General features: G+C 39.2%; 1 protein-coding gene across 1 annotated transcript; it reads left to right on the top strand.

Annotated features, from left to right (window-relative positions):
• The first annotated feature begins 4,284 nt into the window (after positions 1-4,284).
• Positions 4,285-6,363, top strand: LOC121861627. The gene is made up of 2 exons (XM_042359514.1): positions 4,285-4,684; positions 5,687-6,363. The coding sequence occupies exons 1-2, from the start codon at positions 4,286-4,288 to the stop codon at positions 6,050-6,052; spliced, it is 765 nt and encodes a 254-aa protein (XP_042215448.1). The 5' UTR covers position 4,285; the 3' UTR covers positions 6,053-6,363.
• Positions 6,364-18,918: the final 12,555 nt, after the last annotated feature.

Consider the following 18,918-nt stretch of genomic DNA (forward strand, 5'->3'; position numbering starts at 1 on the left):
GTTGTGCTGTGGCGAGAGATAAGTGGGTATGGCGACTCTGACAGGGCAGGGAACGCAAGATAAGAAATTTAAAAAGTTCTGTGAGTACATGGAGTATATTAAGTACTACCTAGAAAATAACACCCATCGGCTAGGAAGTGACCAGCGTCTAAAGAGGGCAGTGGTGAAGGCTACGAGCAGCAATCAGTACAGAATTGATGGTTAGTATATAACTTAGCAAATTTGAGTTTTGTATACTCGTGGTCCTCTACATTGGATCATCAACTCTGCTCACTATTGACCAACTTGGCCCCTAATGAAAAAGTCCAACTAGGCTTATTCAGACCACCATTTTTGCTTTTTCTTTCAGAAACAGGAACTCTATTTTACATGGCTCCAAATTCAGGATTATGGCAGAGAATTATCACTTCAGATGAAGAAAAGCAGGGGATTCTTTTGAACTGCCATGTTGCACCATCTGCCGGGCACAGTGGTATCAATGCCACAACTGACAAAATTACGCAGCGGTATTACTGGAAGGGCGTAAAAGAAGAAGTCAAAGATTATGTAAGCCCCATTATATTATTTTAATACATTTTTACACTGCAATATATATATATATATATATATATATATATATATATATATATATATATATATATATATATATATATATATATATATATATATATATGAGCACGGACCTCAAACATTTGCAAGTATGAGTGTATTCGCACTATGATAAACAAAATATACAAATTTAAAAAAATATTTGATGAAGTACATGTGAAGAATTAAATAAAAAGTTAGCTGAGTCGTATACTTTATTTACATAAGATTTCCAACTTAAACTTGAATTCTGGCAACTACGATTTAGACCCCCTTATCAAAGACATTCTGGTTAAAACTTTACTTAAAGGAGATTGAAATTTCTCTATACTCTTGGCTTCTTAATTTTGTGTTTTCTTTTAATGATCATTTAAAATGTTCCATTTTGTGTTTCCGTTGTCATTTCCATGTATTTAGTAGCCGTAATTTAAATATCCTGAGGTGGCATATTTGGAAAATTTTTACATATAAACCTGATTATATATTATATTATACTATTTTATTTAACTGATAAGGACTGTAGTTGTCAGTCGAAATGTTTTAATTATATTGCAATTTTTAGTATTATTATTATTCACCTGTGCTTCATCAAAGCACAGCAGTGGCGTGTGCCACTCAGAGTGTTCTGAAGAAGTTCCGAAATTACTTATCAGCTAGTTACAATATTGATATGTTCATAATATTTACAGCCATAGTGAAATAAAGGTTTTACTTTACATGTTGGTAAACCATTTGGACATAGCAACATGTCAATGTAGCTTTGTTTATATGGTACATTTGTTTAAGCCTTGAATTAATAGTAATTTGAAATATGTTACAGGTTAGTAGATGTGATGCCTGCCAGAGATCCCAGAAAATAAAGACAATGGCACCAAAACTTGTACCCACACAAGTGGTTGAGTCACTGTATATGGTGGGTATGGACTTAATTGGTCCATTACCTGAAACATCTGATGGGTACAAATATGTTCTTACCCTAACTGATTATTTCACAAAGTGGGTTGAGTTGTACCCACTGAAGCAGAAGTCTGGTGCTTGTGTGGCTGAAAAGATCGAAAGCTATATTTACAGGTAAGTAATTAAAATTTTTATAAACCATCAATTTTGTTTCTGCCATAAATTTTCTGCCACAAAACACCTGAAAAAATATTTTGTCATAATATTATAAACGATTTAATGGATCATAGTAACAATATAAATATACTAGTATGACGCTTTTAGTGAACTAAGATTACTAGTTTATTTAGCCATTAAATATTTATTGATAAATGTGTAATCGTTTACTATATTTTGAAAACAAATATTAATTGAAATTATAAAATAAAATAACAGCGCAATGCTAGACTAATTACTGAAATGGAGTCACTCGTTTTGTCATGCAATACTCCATCCTCTAAAGTTCATGGCTTCTTGTCACACGTGAAACTTGCAAAGATGGGCATGCACTTTTCTGTTTCAGGTATGGAGCTCCAAAGAAATTGTTGTCCGACCAAGGCAAGGAGTTTGTAAACCATACCAATTCTGCATTGGCCGAAAAATTCGGTATTGAGAGGATGGTGACATCAGTATACCATCCCCAGACTAATGGATTGGATGAAAGGTGTGTTTATATATATATATATATATATATATATATATATATATATATATATATATATATATATATATATATATATATATATATATATATAAGCACTTTGCAACCCTTCATGTTGCCTCATGCTTGCTCCAGCACAAGGCATTATGTATGGCAGAGGGCATCATGTGGGTAATTAATGATTATGCTTATTGTACTGGAGTGTGAGGTGTCCAAGTCCACAATGCTGCCCTCTACTACTGAGCCATATTTTAATATATCTGTCTAGGGAATTATGGCATTGTATTTTCACTTGGTTTACTTTTGTGTTTGCAGAACAAACCGTACCCTGAAAACTAGGCTCGGTAAATTATGCAATGAAAAACAAAATGACTGGGATTGTTATCTAGAAGCTGTGGCCTTTAGTCTTCGTACTCAGAAGAAAGCTTCAACAAAGTTCACGCCATTTTATCTCATGTACAACCGAGAGCCACGTCTACCCATTGAAGTAAGTTTTTAATAGATTGTCATATTATTATGGTGCCCTAGTGGTAATGTGCAGTATTAGTAATCCACGCGCCCATGGTTTAATTTCATGTACTTGAAAAAGTCTGTATCTACCCCATAGGTAAAGGTGAAGTAAATAGGGGGGGGGGGCACTTCGAAATCATGGGTATCAGCCAAGTAGCCACGAAGAAGCTTATCTGTGTAAAATAATGCAGCACATTTTTACAGATGGATGTGAGCCATGATGAAGACATTGAGATAAACTCAATCTCAAGTCTAAATGTGGAAGAATACCAGGCGTGCTTGCAATCCCAAGTAGAAATGGTACATAAAAAGGTATGCGTTTGCAACAAGTATATATATATATATATATATATATATATATATATATATATATATATATATATATATATATATATATATATATATATATATATATATCTTGATAAAATCACACAGGAAAAGGGAAACAACGGAGCACCTTTTCCCGTGTGATTTTATTAAGATTTATCTTATCCACGTTTTCATTGTAGATCTACATGAAATATATATATATATATATATATAAATTTTTCCTTTTGTGTTCAATATGGATTTCCAAATAAATGTTTCTTTTGATTATGCAGTACCTATATAGTGAACTAAATTTTTCAGTTTTGTTAAATATAGGTTTTGGAAAATGTTGACGGCTCAGAGAAAGCAAAAGGAGTATGGTGCAAGAAGGAAAACATGAGAGCAGAGTAGTAACTTTCGGTACGGGGAACTTCTGGTCCGCCTAATAATAATAATAAATGGTTTATTTACAAGATAAAAGTATGGCGGTAGTGAAAACTAAAATACACGTGCTTGAACATACGGTTAAAAATAAATGTAGTAAAACAAGTTGAAAAAAATAAATTAGTTCCGAAAAGTTAAAAGCATTGTGATGGGCTAAACCAAGTAGATATTAAAAACAGGATGCAAATGATGAAAATTTAATGAATCTAGGGAGGGGCAATACCCCCTTGCCCATCTGCAGACGCCCATGAGGGCAGAGTTGTAACTTTCGGTACGGGGAACTTCGGGTCCGCCCAATAGCGCCTATACGCGGGCCGAAAGTTCCTAGTGGGAGGCAACTCCGGGTATACTGTGACGTCTTCAACCGCACATGCGCAGTTATCGTTTCGTATACTTTGGTCAACTACACCGGGAAGTAATATTGATGTTGAAACGTGACGTCATGGTGAATACATGTATGTTGAATCAAGAAAATTAATGAGAGACGATACATTATCTTATATCCTCTTTTTCGTCAATCATGACGCTTGCGCAATCATGCTTGATAGTGTGTGTGGCAATGATCAGAGCTGTAAATAGAGTTTGGTCAACTCGGCAATTGAACCTGATTGACATGCAGGTGCCATATTGGTAATAATATGAGGACACTCATTAATATTGGTTTCTTCATATAATGTGATATTAATTATAAACCCGAACATTATGTGGGAGACAACCTGATAAGACTTTTCACCCGCTGAGTAACAACATGGTGCCTGGTTGGCCAAACTCTCTACGACTCGATTCTGGCAATGATTGCACAATCACGCTCAGCGGCTCAGTTTTTCACTAGCAGCCATGGCGAGCGTGAGTGAAACTCGTGAATTTTGGCGAAAGTTTATTGAAATGTATGGTGGATTACCAGCACTATGGAAGGTAAAAAGTGATGTGTATAGGAACAGATGTGCAAAATCTGAGTGCTATGATAAGTTAGTGAATAAACTCAAAGAAATTGAACCAAATGCAAACAGGGAAATGGTTACCAAGAAAATTAATGCCTTCCGCTCCAACTATCGACGAGAATTGAAGAAAGTTATTAGCAGCAAAAAGTCAGGAGCTGGGAGTGATGTTTACACACCATCGTTATGGTATTTTGAAGATATGAAATTTCTGCGAGATCAAGAAACACAACAGGGTGGTATTTCAGCCATGGGTGGAGGAGAGGAAAGGACGAGTGATACCTCCTTGGATAACTCGGTAAGTGAATATACCACATTTATATTACACATAATGTTGTTAATCATTGCTATTGTATTACTCATTCCACATTTAATATTAGGCTTACAGTACACAATATTGCAACTCACTCCACATTTGTTATTAGGCCTACGATACGTAATATTGTAAGTAATTCCACATTTATTACTATATAACATTGTAACTCATTCCTGTTCTTGGATTCTCATTTCCTGCCACGGAACTGGTCTGCATTGAGATACTCACATAATTTACCCCTTGTATCTTTCACTGAAGCAGGTGCATTGCGTACTCTTGTAGCTTCTAATGAAATAGGTTGTCTACTGTCGACCCCCCAATTTCCTTCTTGAATTTGTTTAATATTTAAATCTTCAACATCAAAAGCATCTTGTAAATACACTTGTACGGTTCGCTTCCGCACATAATCATGAAACAGCATGCCATTACTATTGTTTATGTTTTACTTGGACACATTTATAGTATTCAGAAAAATTCTACGGCGTATGCCAAATGAGTTTTCAACAACACGGCGGCATCGTGATGCCTGGTAATTGTAAGTCTCGTGTTCTTTGGTCAGGTTTCTTTGGGCATAAGGCTTCATTAAGTTGTTCATTAGAGGAAACCCGTCATCAGCAACGAGCACATAGGGCATTATTACATCATTTAACCTGCAAGTAGTGTCCGGTTTCAGAGATACGCAGTTTTTTTTTTACCCGTTTACAGAAATTAGTGTTTGCAAACACGCCTCCATCAGAAACCCTTCCATTTGTTCCATCATCTACCATGACGAATTCATAGTTTGCATTCACAAATGCCATTAGCATCACACAGAATGTTTGCTTACAGTTGTAGTAGAACGACCATAATCCAGGGGGTTTCTCATTTCGATATGCTTATTTCAGTCTGCGGCATCTTTTAGATTAATAATATTAGGCTTTCATATAAAATGTATAGGTCTTAACATTATATATTTATTTTATATATACCAGCCCCTTCTTGCAGGAACCGAGTAATCATCCTGCTAACAGTCAACAGTCACCACAGATGTTGTCGCAGCCATGTAGAAAAAGACATAAGAGGAATGGAAACACCCAAGTAGATGAGCTTCTAGCATTGGCTTGTGATCATCTTCGTCGAAGTGATGACGCCATTGATGTGTTGGCAAGAAGTTGGGCTCACGAATTCAGAATGTTGACACAAGATCAACAAATATATGCGAAAAAAGCAATTAATGACATCTTTTTTGAAGGTCGCTTGGGGTGTTTACACCGGCACTCTGTGAAGATAAATGAACCCAGCAGTGTACATCATAGCGAATCCTCTACACCCATTCCAAACGTATCGCCTGGCAGCAGCTGCAGCAGCTAGTGGTCCTCAAATATACTGTACAGGGAAAGTAATGGACAGAATGCACTTTTTATTTTCTAACTGCTAGTAACCCTGGGGTATATGCATCAATAGCCGATCTTCTCTCTGACCCTCAGTATAGTTTAAACAGTAATAATTTTGTGTGAAAATTCCATTATTTTACATAAATTATGTGAGCAGAGTAATTTAGTTAATTTACCCCAAAAAACTTTACTTAACCAAATTTGGATTTTTATTTATTTTTTGTTCTTTGGCAAAAATCAACCTGTGCTTGTTTTGAAAGGTTAAACTATTAAAGAGTGCAAAAATCATATACCGTTAGTAATGATTTGTATTACATACCTTAATACTGTCTTTCAGTACAGATATGATAGCAGTACATGTTTCTATAATAATATGCCCATGTCACGGGCCCCATGACTGTGCAGAGAATGCAATAGTCAACTTCAAATCCTCAAAACACTGCCCTGTTGCAAGGAAACATAGAGTACTGGAAAGTCTTTCATTTGGTGAAATTACATCTTTAATATTTGTGTCTTCCTTCTTTATGAGAGACAATCATTATCAACACACATGGATAGTTTCATGGTCCATCGGCAGGAAATTTCTATAGTCTGCGGAATATGACGTAATCGTCTCCTGCAGCAGGTTACCTTGAAAAAACTCGGGTCGTTTTTTATGCCACTCTTTCATCCAAATTCTTCTGGCTCGTTTTTCCTTTGGATCATATGTTTCCAGAGCAAGAATTATTACTAAACGTGCAGCTTCACTCACGTTGTTGTCCAGCCGCGCCACCGAGACTAACCGAGGAGTGTGCTATTTCCTTCTCCGTGTATGGGAAATATCAATGATTGTTCAGTTACTATGAGTCAGTCCTGATTGGTTGTGTATGGGGCCCTTAAACAGTCGCGCACTATAGTACCATAGTGAATGATTGTCTTGTGAATGATTGCCAAACAAGACGACAGCGGCTTCGGGAATTACTTACTTTCCATGGCATACATATCCCAACATTCAAATCAGAGGACACTGACTAAGGGCAGGAACAGTTCTATCACTTGTAATCTTTTATTATTTAAGGACAAGTGCTATTACTACCCTTGTAATGCGCTTATAGACCTTAGTACAGTAGTTGAAGCGCAGCAATAATATCATAAGGCCAACAACTAAGGAATATTGCTAGGAAATGACATAATTCTGTCAAATTATCTGATGTTGGAGTCTGTAAAAACCATTTAGTTTATGGGTGCTAGGCCACAGGTAGATGTAACGCTTGTTGTGAGGCCACGAGCACCGATTTTGGGGTACAGTATACAGAAAGGAAGACAAGGGGGTTTTTGAGGATGCTGAACACAATTGTAACATCCTTATTTGTTGGAAATACGAAATAATGTAACCTAACATTACCTAGCCTCGCCTAACCTAAACTAACCTAACCCGAATCTCAATAACAGTATTTTTCCAGGTTAGGGATAGTTAAATTTAAGGTTAACTAAGGTAATGGTAGGTTATATAACAGACTAAAATATTTTGAATATGTGCTAAAACAAATAATATTCTAATTCTAAATGTTTGTAAATCCGAATATTGCTCGTATTGCCACGCGCTGATTAGTGGAAGACCGAATTATACTCTGGCCTCACTACAGTCCACGGGTGTAGGTTGCTTTACACTCCCCCCAGGCCAGACTCACCCTTCTTGGTGTCACCTGAACTTTAGACACCCCAGGGTACTTAAGGTTCAATTCATTTTCTATGGAGTGTCTAAAGTTCAGTTGATCCCCCAGGGTGCCTGAAGTTCAGATGATCCCCAGGGTGTCAAAAGTTCAATTGATTCCCCAGGGTGCCTAAAGTTCAGTTGATCCCCAGGGTGTCTAAAGTTCAGATGATCCCCAGGGTGTCTAAAGTTCAGTAGAGAGATACAAACATATGGTAGTGATCGATGGTCAGTTACATAACATAAGACCGGAGGAAACTGCAGCGGGCCTAATGGCCCATACTGGGCAGTCCCATTTACACCCAACCCCTATTGCTCATATATCCATCTAACCTATGTTTGAAGTTATCCAGCGTATTCGAGTTAATGATGATATTTGGTAACTTGTTCCACTCATCCACTACTCTATTTCCAAACCAATCTTTACCCATTTCGCGCCTAAATCTAAATTTGTCTAATTTAAAACCATTGTTACGAGTTCGCTCCTGGTTGGATAGTTTGAGTACCTTTGTAATGTCCCCTTTGTTTAGCCCTGACTTCCATTTATACACCTCTATCATATCGCCCCTCACTCTACGTCTCTCGAGGGAGTGCAGATTAAGATGCTTTAACCTGTCTCTATACTCAAGGTTCCTAATGCCCAGGATTAGTCTTGTCATTCTCCTCTGAATTCTTCCAAGGGATTCTATATGCATTCTGTAGTACGGTGACCAGAATTGAACTGCGTTAATCCAAGTGAGGTCTCACAAGCGCAAGATATAGTTTTAGGATGACCTCGCTAGTCTTGTAACTAACACTCCTTTGTATGAACCCAAGTACTTTGTTAGCCTTGTTTCGAGCAAATACACATTGTTTACTTGGTTTAAGATACCTACTTATCATTACTCCTAAATCTTTCTCACGGTTGGATTTCTCTGTAACATCGGTGTTCACATGGAATTTGGTTTCTCTGTTTATATCTCTAGACTAAGTACTTTACAATTGTCCTCAATGAATTTCATTTGCCATTTCTCAGACCATTCGAAAAAATTGTTTAGGTCTTCTTAAAGCAGCTGAAAAAAGGGTAAATCAAATGACGTCATATTCATCATTCTTTTGACAAAACTCTCTTCGTTGTCTTCAAAACTGTAACAAAACACTGGACAATAATCACGGTAACATATATATCACAAAGTTCAAACCCCATCCCTATCGAATTTCAACGACTTCCTTTAAGAGATCCCAGTCTTAATGGGTTTTGTAAGAGTCCCAGCACTAAGAGGCCTCCGTCTAGAACTGTAGTGATTAATTCCCTTACCTGTGCTGGCCAAACTATATGCAACAACCACGTCACTCAATGAACCCAAGACAACGGAGGCGACGATCTTAGGTAAAGCAAAAACATAAACTGACTTTCTCGCTCTATGTTGAGAGAGAGAAAGAGAGATGGACTTAAGACAGATAAAAATGTAAAGCTAACATACATAGAGACAGAAAAAGAAAGGCAGATACATATGTAGTGTTATATAGAGAAATAAAACAGATAACAAAGACAGAACACTATCCTCATTAACACTAAACAAACACAAACAAAAAAACAAAAAAGGAAGAATTTTACACACATGGAAATCAGAAAATAAGTATCTCATCATCCTCCATCAACCATCAGGAATAGGGATCTAAATTGGCCACCTAACCAATTTACTCCCCAATTTCAGTACATGTCATTCATTCACGTTTGACTAGTTCACTGACACATCCAAGACCTGACCGAATACTTTCAGTTTCCCACACTTGTGTCGGGTTACCTGTTATGGCATTCACGTGTTTTCTTTTTGTTTTTCTTTTATCACGTTGCGTGTTTGGATAGTGACCGGGCTTAGGTCATTCCGCCTAACCCGGGGTAATTGAGGGGTGGATGGGGAGGCTGGGTGTTATGATGGAGGGTGAGGTGATAGGGAGGTGGGTGAGGGAAGGAGAAGGTAGAGAGGTGGGTGGTGTGATGGAGGGTGAGGGAGGGAGGGATGGAGAGACAGAGGGGTGAGGGAGGGAGGGATGGAGAGACAGAGGGGTGAGGGAGGGAGGGATGGAGAGACAGAGGGGTGAGGGAGGGAGTAGACAGACAACAAATACACCCCATCACCACAATAGACAGACAGGTTTGAAGAAATAGACAGACATGGAAACAGATTTCTCAACCATGACAAAAAAGTTCACCAGTCAGACTTACAGACAGACACAGACAGTCACTGAGACAGGTGCGTTAAACTGTGAGACAGACAGAGAGAAAAACAGACAACACAAACACTCATCCACAGATAGACAGACACAGAGCTTACCGCGACAACCAACCGTTCACACACACATACATACATACTTAGATACATACATACATACATACATACATAAATACACACACACACACACACACACACCAACTTTTACTTTCAGGGTGTTGACCTGGTGATGACTGCTCCAATTGCTACGGTCTCCTGCCCTCCTCACCTCCTACTTCACCCCCCCCCCCTTACCTTACCTGAGATCAAAACCTAATTAACAAATTCAGCTTATCTCTCAAACCTCAATTCAAAATCTAATTCAAATACTTCTAACTTTACCTCAACTTCGATCAAAATCTAAAAGTTTCTCATCTGACTTCCCATCAAAATCTAATTCAGTAAGGATGGCCAAGAATCGGGTCATTGGTTGTGGGAAAAAACAAAACATCCTCACACGGGAAAATTATCCATCAGTCTCGCCAGTCAGGTGATGTGAGTGTTAATTAAGTGGAGATCACCTGAGGATTAGACACAGCGGTTTATTTCACCTGAAGATTAACCACCCTAACGCTATTTGGGGGGGAGGGTAAATTTGGTTAGGTTAGGTTAGTGTTAAAGTGGTTAATCTTCAGGTGAAATAAATTGGAGTGTCTAATATTAAGGTGAAATAAGCTGGAGTGTCTAATATTAAGGTGAAATAAGCTGGAGTGTCTAATATTCAGGTGAAGTAAGCTGAAGTGTCTAATATTAAGGTGAAATAAGCTGGAGTGTCTAATATTAAGGTGAAATAAGCTGGAGTGTAATATTAAGGTGAAATAAGCTGGAGTGTCTAATATTAAGGTGAATTAAGCTGGAGTGTCTAATATTAAGGTGAAATAAGCTGGAGTGTCTAATATTAAGGTGAAATAAGCTGGAGTGTCTAATATTAAGGTGAAATAAGCTGGAGTGTCTAATATTCAGGTGAAGTAAGCTGAAGTGTCTAATATTAAGGTGAAATAAGCTGGAGTGTCTAATATTAAGGTGAAATAAGCTGGAGTGTCTAATATTAAGGTGAAATAAGCTGGAGTGTCTCATATTAAGGTGAAATAAGCTGGAGTGTCTAATCTTCAGGTGAAGTAAGCTGAAGTGTCTAATATTAAGGTGAAATAAGCTGGAGTGTCTAATCTTCAGGTGATTCCTAAATGCAGGTAAAAAGTCGGGTTCAGAGTCAGTGTGGAGTTGTAAAGGTGACAATGTACAGTGTATACGATGCAGCCTTCACACACGAGTGGAATAACGGCACGCAGTGTGTGTGTGTGTGTGTGTGTGTGTGTCACTGTCCGTCCCTGTCTGTCTGTCTCTTCATCTATTTTTCTGTGATAAGTGCCTGAAGGTATCGAGTCTGGGTCATGCCGCCCACCTCACTACCACTGTAATTATCTCTCTCTCTCTCTCTCTCTCTCTCTCTCTCTCTCTCTCTCTCTCTCTCATATGTTTGTCCGTCTTTATCTTTGTTTGTATTTTACTCTTCTATTTCTCTCTACACATATACACATGCATGGGGAGTGAGAGTAAAAAACAAAACAAATAAACAAACACAAAACAAACAAACACACATACACACGCAAAGACACAAGATAAATGAACACACACACACTCTGAGACTGTCACCAGACGAACCCAACTACCACGACAGCCAAGTAAGTGAAGAAAAAACTGGCTAGTCAAGTTGCAGTCTTATCCACTCCCTCCCAGTTACCTGTTTAATGAGGTAACTGTCCTTCAGTTACCTGCTTAACGAGGTAACTGTCCTCCAGTTACCCGCTCAACGAGGTAACTGTCCTCCAGTTTACCCGCTTAACGAGGTAACTGTCCTCCAGTTTACCCGCTTAACGAGGTAATTGTCTCCTAGGTAACATGCTTAACGAGGTAGTTAGTTCAAATTATACGTTTCCGAGGTAACATGCTTAACGAGGTAGTTAGTTCAAATTATACGTTTGTATTGTTTACTGAGGTACTTTCCTGTTACTTGTTTAAAGGGGTGATCATCCCTCCCTTCCCCGTTCAATATATAATGTAATTACTTGCCCAATTACTAATTAACGACATAACCATCCCCAATTGTATGTTTAACAAGGTAAATTATTCCCATTTACTTGTCAAACGAGGTAATTATTCTTTATGTTACTTGTTTAACGAGGAACATTACCAACTACTGTCTAAAGAGGTAATTGCTCCATAATGGACGAGTTGACGGTCGAAATGTTTTCGTAAGATGGCAGGTCAATAAGTAAAGAAAACGCTTAAATTCACTATGGTAATGATATTTTTAAATAAATTAGGCCAAAATTGGAAACAAAATAAAGGTTAAAGTTGCTAAAAAGTTACGTGTCTGCTAAAAGCTCTGTGATTGGTTGTGACGTCACTGGTTGGGGGTGAGCTTCCCAGCGGGAGTCAGCCAGCTGTAGTTGTCCAACCTTCTCGGCTAATCGGCTCAGTAAATAAATATTATTAGATAATTAATTGGGATTTATTGTGCAACACAGTAATAGTATTTTTAATATATAAATATTACTAAACACATAAACTAATTCAATGGATATTAGCTGCCCATGCAACAAATTTCATGGTATAAACATTCCAAACAATATTGATATTATTTTGGTTTTGGTCATCTGGGGAACCTTAAGATTCTAACTATGGGATTAAGTAATTTAAACAATAAGACACATTATTTCTACAGGGTTTCTGTCGCAAAACATTTTTCGGTCGCCTAAGAAAATACAGGTCATTGGTTAGGGTATGATGAGTTATAAGGTTAGCTTAACATACACCGGTAAGGTAAGAGAGGGTAGTAACTCAAAACTAGTGATTTCCGATAGAAATGAAGGTCTAATCGTCCATAACACATATCAAACCAGCAGAAAAAAACATAGTCTGCATGTCTAAGTACAGGGATGACCAAAACTTAAAGTTTACCCGATAAAGCCTATCTCGAATCTAAACATCAAAATACGTATGGTAGGTATAGTAAAATTTTACTCATTAATTAATTTAAATGATGACATATCCCAGTGGCTCATTAGTGAATCAAAACAATAACAGCACTATGTTGTCATGTTTACCAAGTATCAGGCATTCTCAAAACAGTCCAGACAATGTCATTACTTCTAAATATACTCGTATCTCCATCTAGTACTGATATACTCTGTAAATGAACTAAAAAAAAAAAGGAGAGAAAGTCTACCGGCTAAGAGCACATGTCCAAAAGAACATAAGAATGGAGGAAACTGCAGCGGGCCTATTGACCCATACTGGGCAGTCCCATTTACACCCAACCCTTATCGCTCATATATCCACCCAACCTATGTTTGAAGCTGCTTTTCACGGCACATTTCTCCACTTACGAAATGTTCAAGACTTAGGCCATAAAACCCACCCTTTCTACTACCTACGACTGCAGCGATGAGTTTGAAACTAGTGACCTTATTGCAAATGGCGGTCCTGTTTCTAGAGAAATAAACTTATCTCGACTATTATAGCAGGACTTTAAACTTTTATTACAAATTATATATACCGTATCACTCTACGAACGTGGCAGAGTGTATTTCTTGTGTTTACCCAGAACAGTCAACTCGTCCATTATTTGTTTAACGAAGTAATAATTCCCCATCTGACGAGGTCATTACTCTCAGCTACTTGTTCAACGGGGAATTGTTTCCATAATTCCAGTTTAAAAATGTAGGTATTTCCCTAATTACCTGTTTAACGAGGTAAGTAACCCTTATCTCACCTGTTTAAAAAGATAATTAATCAAAGAGGAGCCTTAGAGTGTATAGCAGATGCTTGACTGAACCCCAGGCGAGAGTTTAAGTGAGTGAGTGTGTGTGTGTCAAGAGGACATTTACAGTGTGTACAGTATATGGACCCAAAAATCACTGCCATGCCAACTCAGCCGCTGAATTGAGTTTACAACACGTACAGAAATTCAGGTTCTAAAAGCAGTGTGGAGTCAACTTAGAACTTATTACCTGCTCCTCACTGACCAAAGTAAGCCCCGTTTACACGATGGAACAAATCGTGGGTGGTGTCCCTGCTACACTAGATTTGTGTCGCGAGGAGGCAAAAACAGAGGCATCCGGCAACCCACCAATGTTGGATTATGTTGCGAGCCACCGCTCGTGTCGCGCGCCACGGCTGCCCCAGTACACATCATTCTATCAAGCGACGAAGGTATATCAGCATTCATGTCTCAGCCTACAAAGCTTCAGTGGCGTCGAGAGGACGTTATGCAGTTAATAGAACTGTATAAAGAGAATAATTGCCTCTGGCAAGTAAAAAGTGAAAAGTATAAAGACAGAAACGCTAGAGATATAGCTCTATTGAAAATTGTTGAACACCTGAAAGACAACTTACCACAGGTGACTGTGTTCGATGTGAAAACTAAACTTCATACATTGCGATCGCAATTTTGCCGTGAACTGAGGCTAATTAGGGAGTTCAAGAAGTCAGGTTCTGAAGGAACTGAGAAAAAAAGTAAAACTAAATTGTGGTGTTTTAACGATATGATGTTCCTGCATGACGGAGAAGAGACGCTCGAGTCTGTTTCAACACTGGGTGTGCAACCTGACGAGGTCAGCATCCCACAGTACAGATTATGAATTATCAATAATAATTATTATTTTTTTAATTACATATTCTTATTGTTTATGGATGATGATGCTAGATGTGTGGGTTTATTTATCATCAGAAAATATATTTAGCGTAAATATTATACTCTAATGTTGGTAAATTGTACAGAATAAGTGGATAAGCACTACATTAAGTGATGATTTAATTCCAAGTCGTTGTCAACAAAAGTGCATCGTTAGCAATAGTCATAACTAAACTTTATTGTGCATATAAACATAATATTAAAAATTGGTTACATATTAATGAATCCATTTTCTTTGCTACACAGTACTTTCATATTGCTGTGCTTTCATGAATAGTTCTATGTATGCCTCTCATTCTAAGCATGCCATCACATTTTACCATGGAACTGCACCCTCTGTATTAAAGTATTGTAGAAACTCTTCTCGGATCATCTAGCGTCATTTGGAGCCCTCCTTGCTACCCCCTCCAAGCCTTGCAGTGGTTCCCCTTGCCGTGGGGTCATGGGCCTTGTTGATATTGTACAATTTGCCTCATTCTCAGTGACCAAGGATCCTGTAGGAGGTCTGACACAAATTTAAAAATATGTATGTATAAGCTGCAATCACTAACTCCGTGAAAATAATGAATATAATTTTGTATACTGCAGATCCCCGTGGATGATGATGATGATGATGATGATGGTGATGATGATGATGATGATCTGCCACCCCAGAACCCAACAACAACCACAGAGCCGTCCAGCAGTCACACCACCACCCCTGCTCCTACCCTCTCTCCTCCACTCCCCATGATTTCCCATAGCCGCTCCCCATCACCTACCCCATCTACGAGTGATAAACCAGCAAAGAGGAAAAGGAAGGTAGATAAAACAGACGAGCTAATAGCAATGGCAGTGTCTAGGCTGTCAGAGTCAGTAAAGGAGCCTGACGAATTTAAGGCATTTGGAATAGTTGTTGGTTCACAGCTGAAGACAATGGACAAATACCAAGCAATAGTTGCCAGGAAACTAATTAATGATATATTATTTACGGGATCGTTAAACAAGTTAGAAGCAACTTCACAAATTGTTAGTGCTTGTTCAAACATCAATGTGCCGGTAACGCAGTTGAACCATATAAAAGTTGTACCTAGAAGTGGATGCAGAAAATGAGTAAATTTGATAGGAGTTTATGTTCTGTACAGTCTCAGGTCTAATAAATAAGTAACCAAGAATTTTTGTTACTTCAAAAGTGTACTATATTTGTTTCATATTATTCCATGGAATGTAATAAAACTAATTGAAATAGTACCATTTATCATATATCTTTATTTATATTGATCTTTTACCTTCATGTATTCATCCTTCAGCACCTCATTTATAGCCTGACAAGTCTCGGGAACTAAGGCACTCAAACTCGCTTTTGATATGCGAGTTAGGTACTGCAGTCTTGTGTATGAGCAGCCTGATGCGAGAAATAAAGTGTTGCTTCAGTCGAGCTCCAGGCGAAATACTTTCACGCATCACTGTAACTTCACGTTCAATTAGAGGCCTTCTATTTCTTAATGAGTTTTGAAAAACGGTGACTGGTAGCCTCAAATAGTTTTCAAAATATAATCTACTTTCTGCTGCAAGTTCACTGAATATATGTTCATAACTTCCCCTTGTTCATCTACGAAGCAGCCACTGTTTGCACCACACGTCTTTTTTTTTTTTTTAACTTCTTCCCTTTTAAGACACATGCCAACTCAAGAGCCTACTAAAGCCTGGTGTAGGCTTTAGTAAGCCCCTTTATAATATTTATACTGTATATACTTGTCACACTTGCCAGATGCTTCTGGTGTCATTGTACAGGGGTACCTAGTGACAGCACTAGGATCCCGCTTCCTCTATCAAGGAATAAACAATTGAAATTGAAAAAAAAAATTGAAAGCCTGGTGTCCCGTGGGGTAACTGTGTCGTGTAAACAGATGGATGGTTAACGCGCGCTTTTTCACCCCTTTGCCTCATCACCCTGGGACAAATGTCGCATCCTGTAAACGGGGCTACGCTCTCATCACTTGGGTGTAACTCTACCTCGGTTATATTATTAGATTAAGTAGTGTTTTACATATAAATAATGTTGTTCCAGTGTGGTTAAATAATTTTGGATTACTTGGAGATCAGACACCCTAACTTATTTAAATTGATGATTAAACACCTTAACACTACCTGGAGGGATTAGATTACAATAAGTCATGTTAGATTAAGTTAGGTTAAGTAAGGATATCTCAGAGTAAGTATAAGGAAGTAATGATGGGTGGCACGCCATCTTGTGCAGGTGCTGGAGATTATTAGGACAATTAACCTTTGATATTAATGAGTCATGTGGTGGAAGGTGTCAGACCTTCACTCAAGGGAGGTGCTCCATACGTGGTCATGTCCTCAGGGAGGTGCTCCATACGTGGTCATGTCATCAGGGAGGTGCTCTATATGTGGTCGGTCATGTCCTCAGGGAGGTGCTCTATACGTGGTCATGTCATCAGGGAGGTGCTCCATACGTGGTCATGTCATCAGGGAGGTGCTCCATACGTGGTCATGTCCTCAGGGAGGTGCTCCATACGTGGTCATGTCATCAGGGAGGTGCTCTATACGTGGTCATGTCCTCAGGGAGGTGCTCTATACGTGGTCATGTCATCAGGGAGGTGCTCCATACGTGGTCATGTCATCAGGGAGGTGCTCCATACGTGGTCATGTCATCAGGGAGGTGCTCCATACGTGGTCATGTCATCAGGGAGGTGCTCATACGTGGTCATATCAGGGAGGTGCTCCATACGTGGTCATGTCATCAGGGAGGTGCTCCATACGTGGTCATGTCATCAGGGAGGTGTACGTGGTCATGTCATACGTGGTCATGTCATCAGGGAGGTGCTCCATACGTGGTCATGTCATCAGGTGACGTGGTCATGTCATCAGGGAGGTGCTCTATACGTGGTCATCTGCTCTATACGTGGTCATGTCCTCAGGGAGGTGCTCCATACGTGTCATGTCATCACGTGGTCATGTCAGGGAGGTGCTCTATACGTGGTCATGTCATCAGGGAGGTGCTCCATACGTGGTCATGTCATCAGGGAGGTGCTCATACGTGGTCATGTCATCAGGAGGTGCTCCATACGTGGTCATGTCATCAGGGAGGTGCCATCACGTGGTCATGTCATCAGGGAGGTGGTGGTCATGTCATCAGGAGGTGCTCCACGTGGTCATGTCATCAGGGAGGTACCCCATACGTGGTCATGTCCTCAGGGAGGTGCTCCACACGTGGTCATGTCCTCAGGGAGGTGCTCCATACGTGTTCATGTCCTCAGGGAGGTGCTCCATACGTGGTCATGTCCTCAGGGAGGTGCTCCACACGTGGTCATGTCCTCAGGGAGGTGCTCCATACGTGGTCATGTCCTCAGGGAGGTGCTCCATACGTGGTCATGTCCTCAGGGTGGTGCTCCATACGTGTTCATGTCCTCAGGGAGGTGATATGGAGATGATATATCCCAGGTGGTGTGTGCAGGTGTCTTGAATAACTGACGACTGTGACCATTGGTATGCCGGTGTGTCATTTAGCTTGTTATATGCTCCCTGTGTTACCTTGAACGTCTCCCTCACACCCACACTTCTTCTGCGGTAAATCCTTGAGGCCATCTTCTTAGGCGGTCATCATGGCTCAAGTTCAACAGCCCGGGCAGGAGATTCGTTGCCTTCCTCTGAACACTTTCGAACACGTGGAGGTCCTTCATATCATGGGGACACCAGACAACCTGTGTACATTCTAAAGGTCACACTAGGACCTTGTACAGCCATCTAAAATATTCTACATGTAAGAGAGTCCTTGCCGTATGATCTCCGGACCAGACCCATCATCTTGTTCACCTTATATGATCTTCAAACGACTATTTCCTGTCAGTCAACACACCCAGGTCGTTTTCCTCCTCTGTTTATTTGAGCTAAACTGGACCATTCTCATCCACGATACAGCATGTTCTTGTAAACATCTTCCTGTTGTCCTGCCAATAGTGATCAACTTGTATTTGTCGAGGTGAAAATAGTGTGAAGGCCTAATCTCATCCAGGTCTATTAGAAGCCAAATATGACTATACAGTTGATTACGATAAAAAATAGTTTCCAGGTACACCTTTGATACTGTCAGCACCTGGGAATTATCTTACCTGTACATTACACTTAAATCAGCACCCAAATATCTGATAATTTCTACATATTTTTGCTTATATTTTTTATATTTTTCCCTCAAT

This window comes from Homarus americanus, unplaced genomic scaffold, assembly GCF_018991925.1.
Source record: "Homarus americanus isolate GMGI-L3 unplaced genomic scaffold, GMGI_Hamer_2.0 scaffold9847, whole genome shotgun sequence".
NCBI lineage: Eukaryota > Metazoa > Arthropoda > Malacostraca > Decapoda > Nephropidae > Homarus > Homarus americanus.

Bases quoted from the DNA above. Each gene is read 5' to 3' on its own strand.
- LOC121861627 (XM_042359514.1), top strand. From the start codon at position 4,286: ATGGCGAGCGTGAGTGAAACTCGTGAATTTTGGCGAAAGTTTATTGAA. The intron at 4,685-5,686 runs GTAAGTGAATAT...CCCTTCTTGCAG, and splicing joins ATACCTCCTTGGATAACTCG to GAACCGAGTAATCATCCTGC.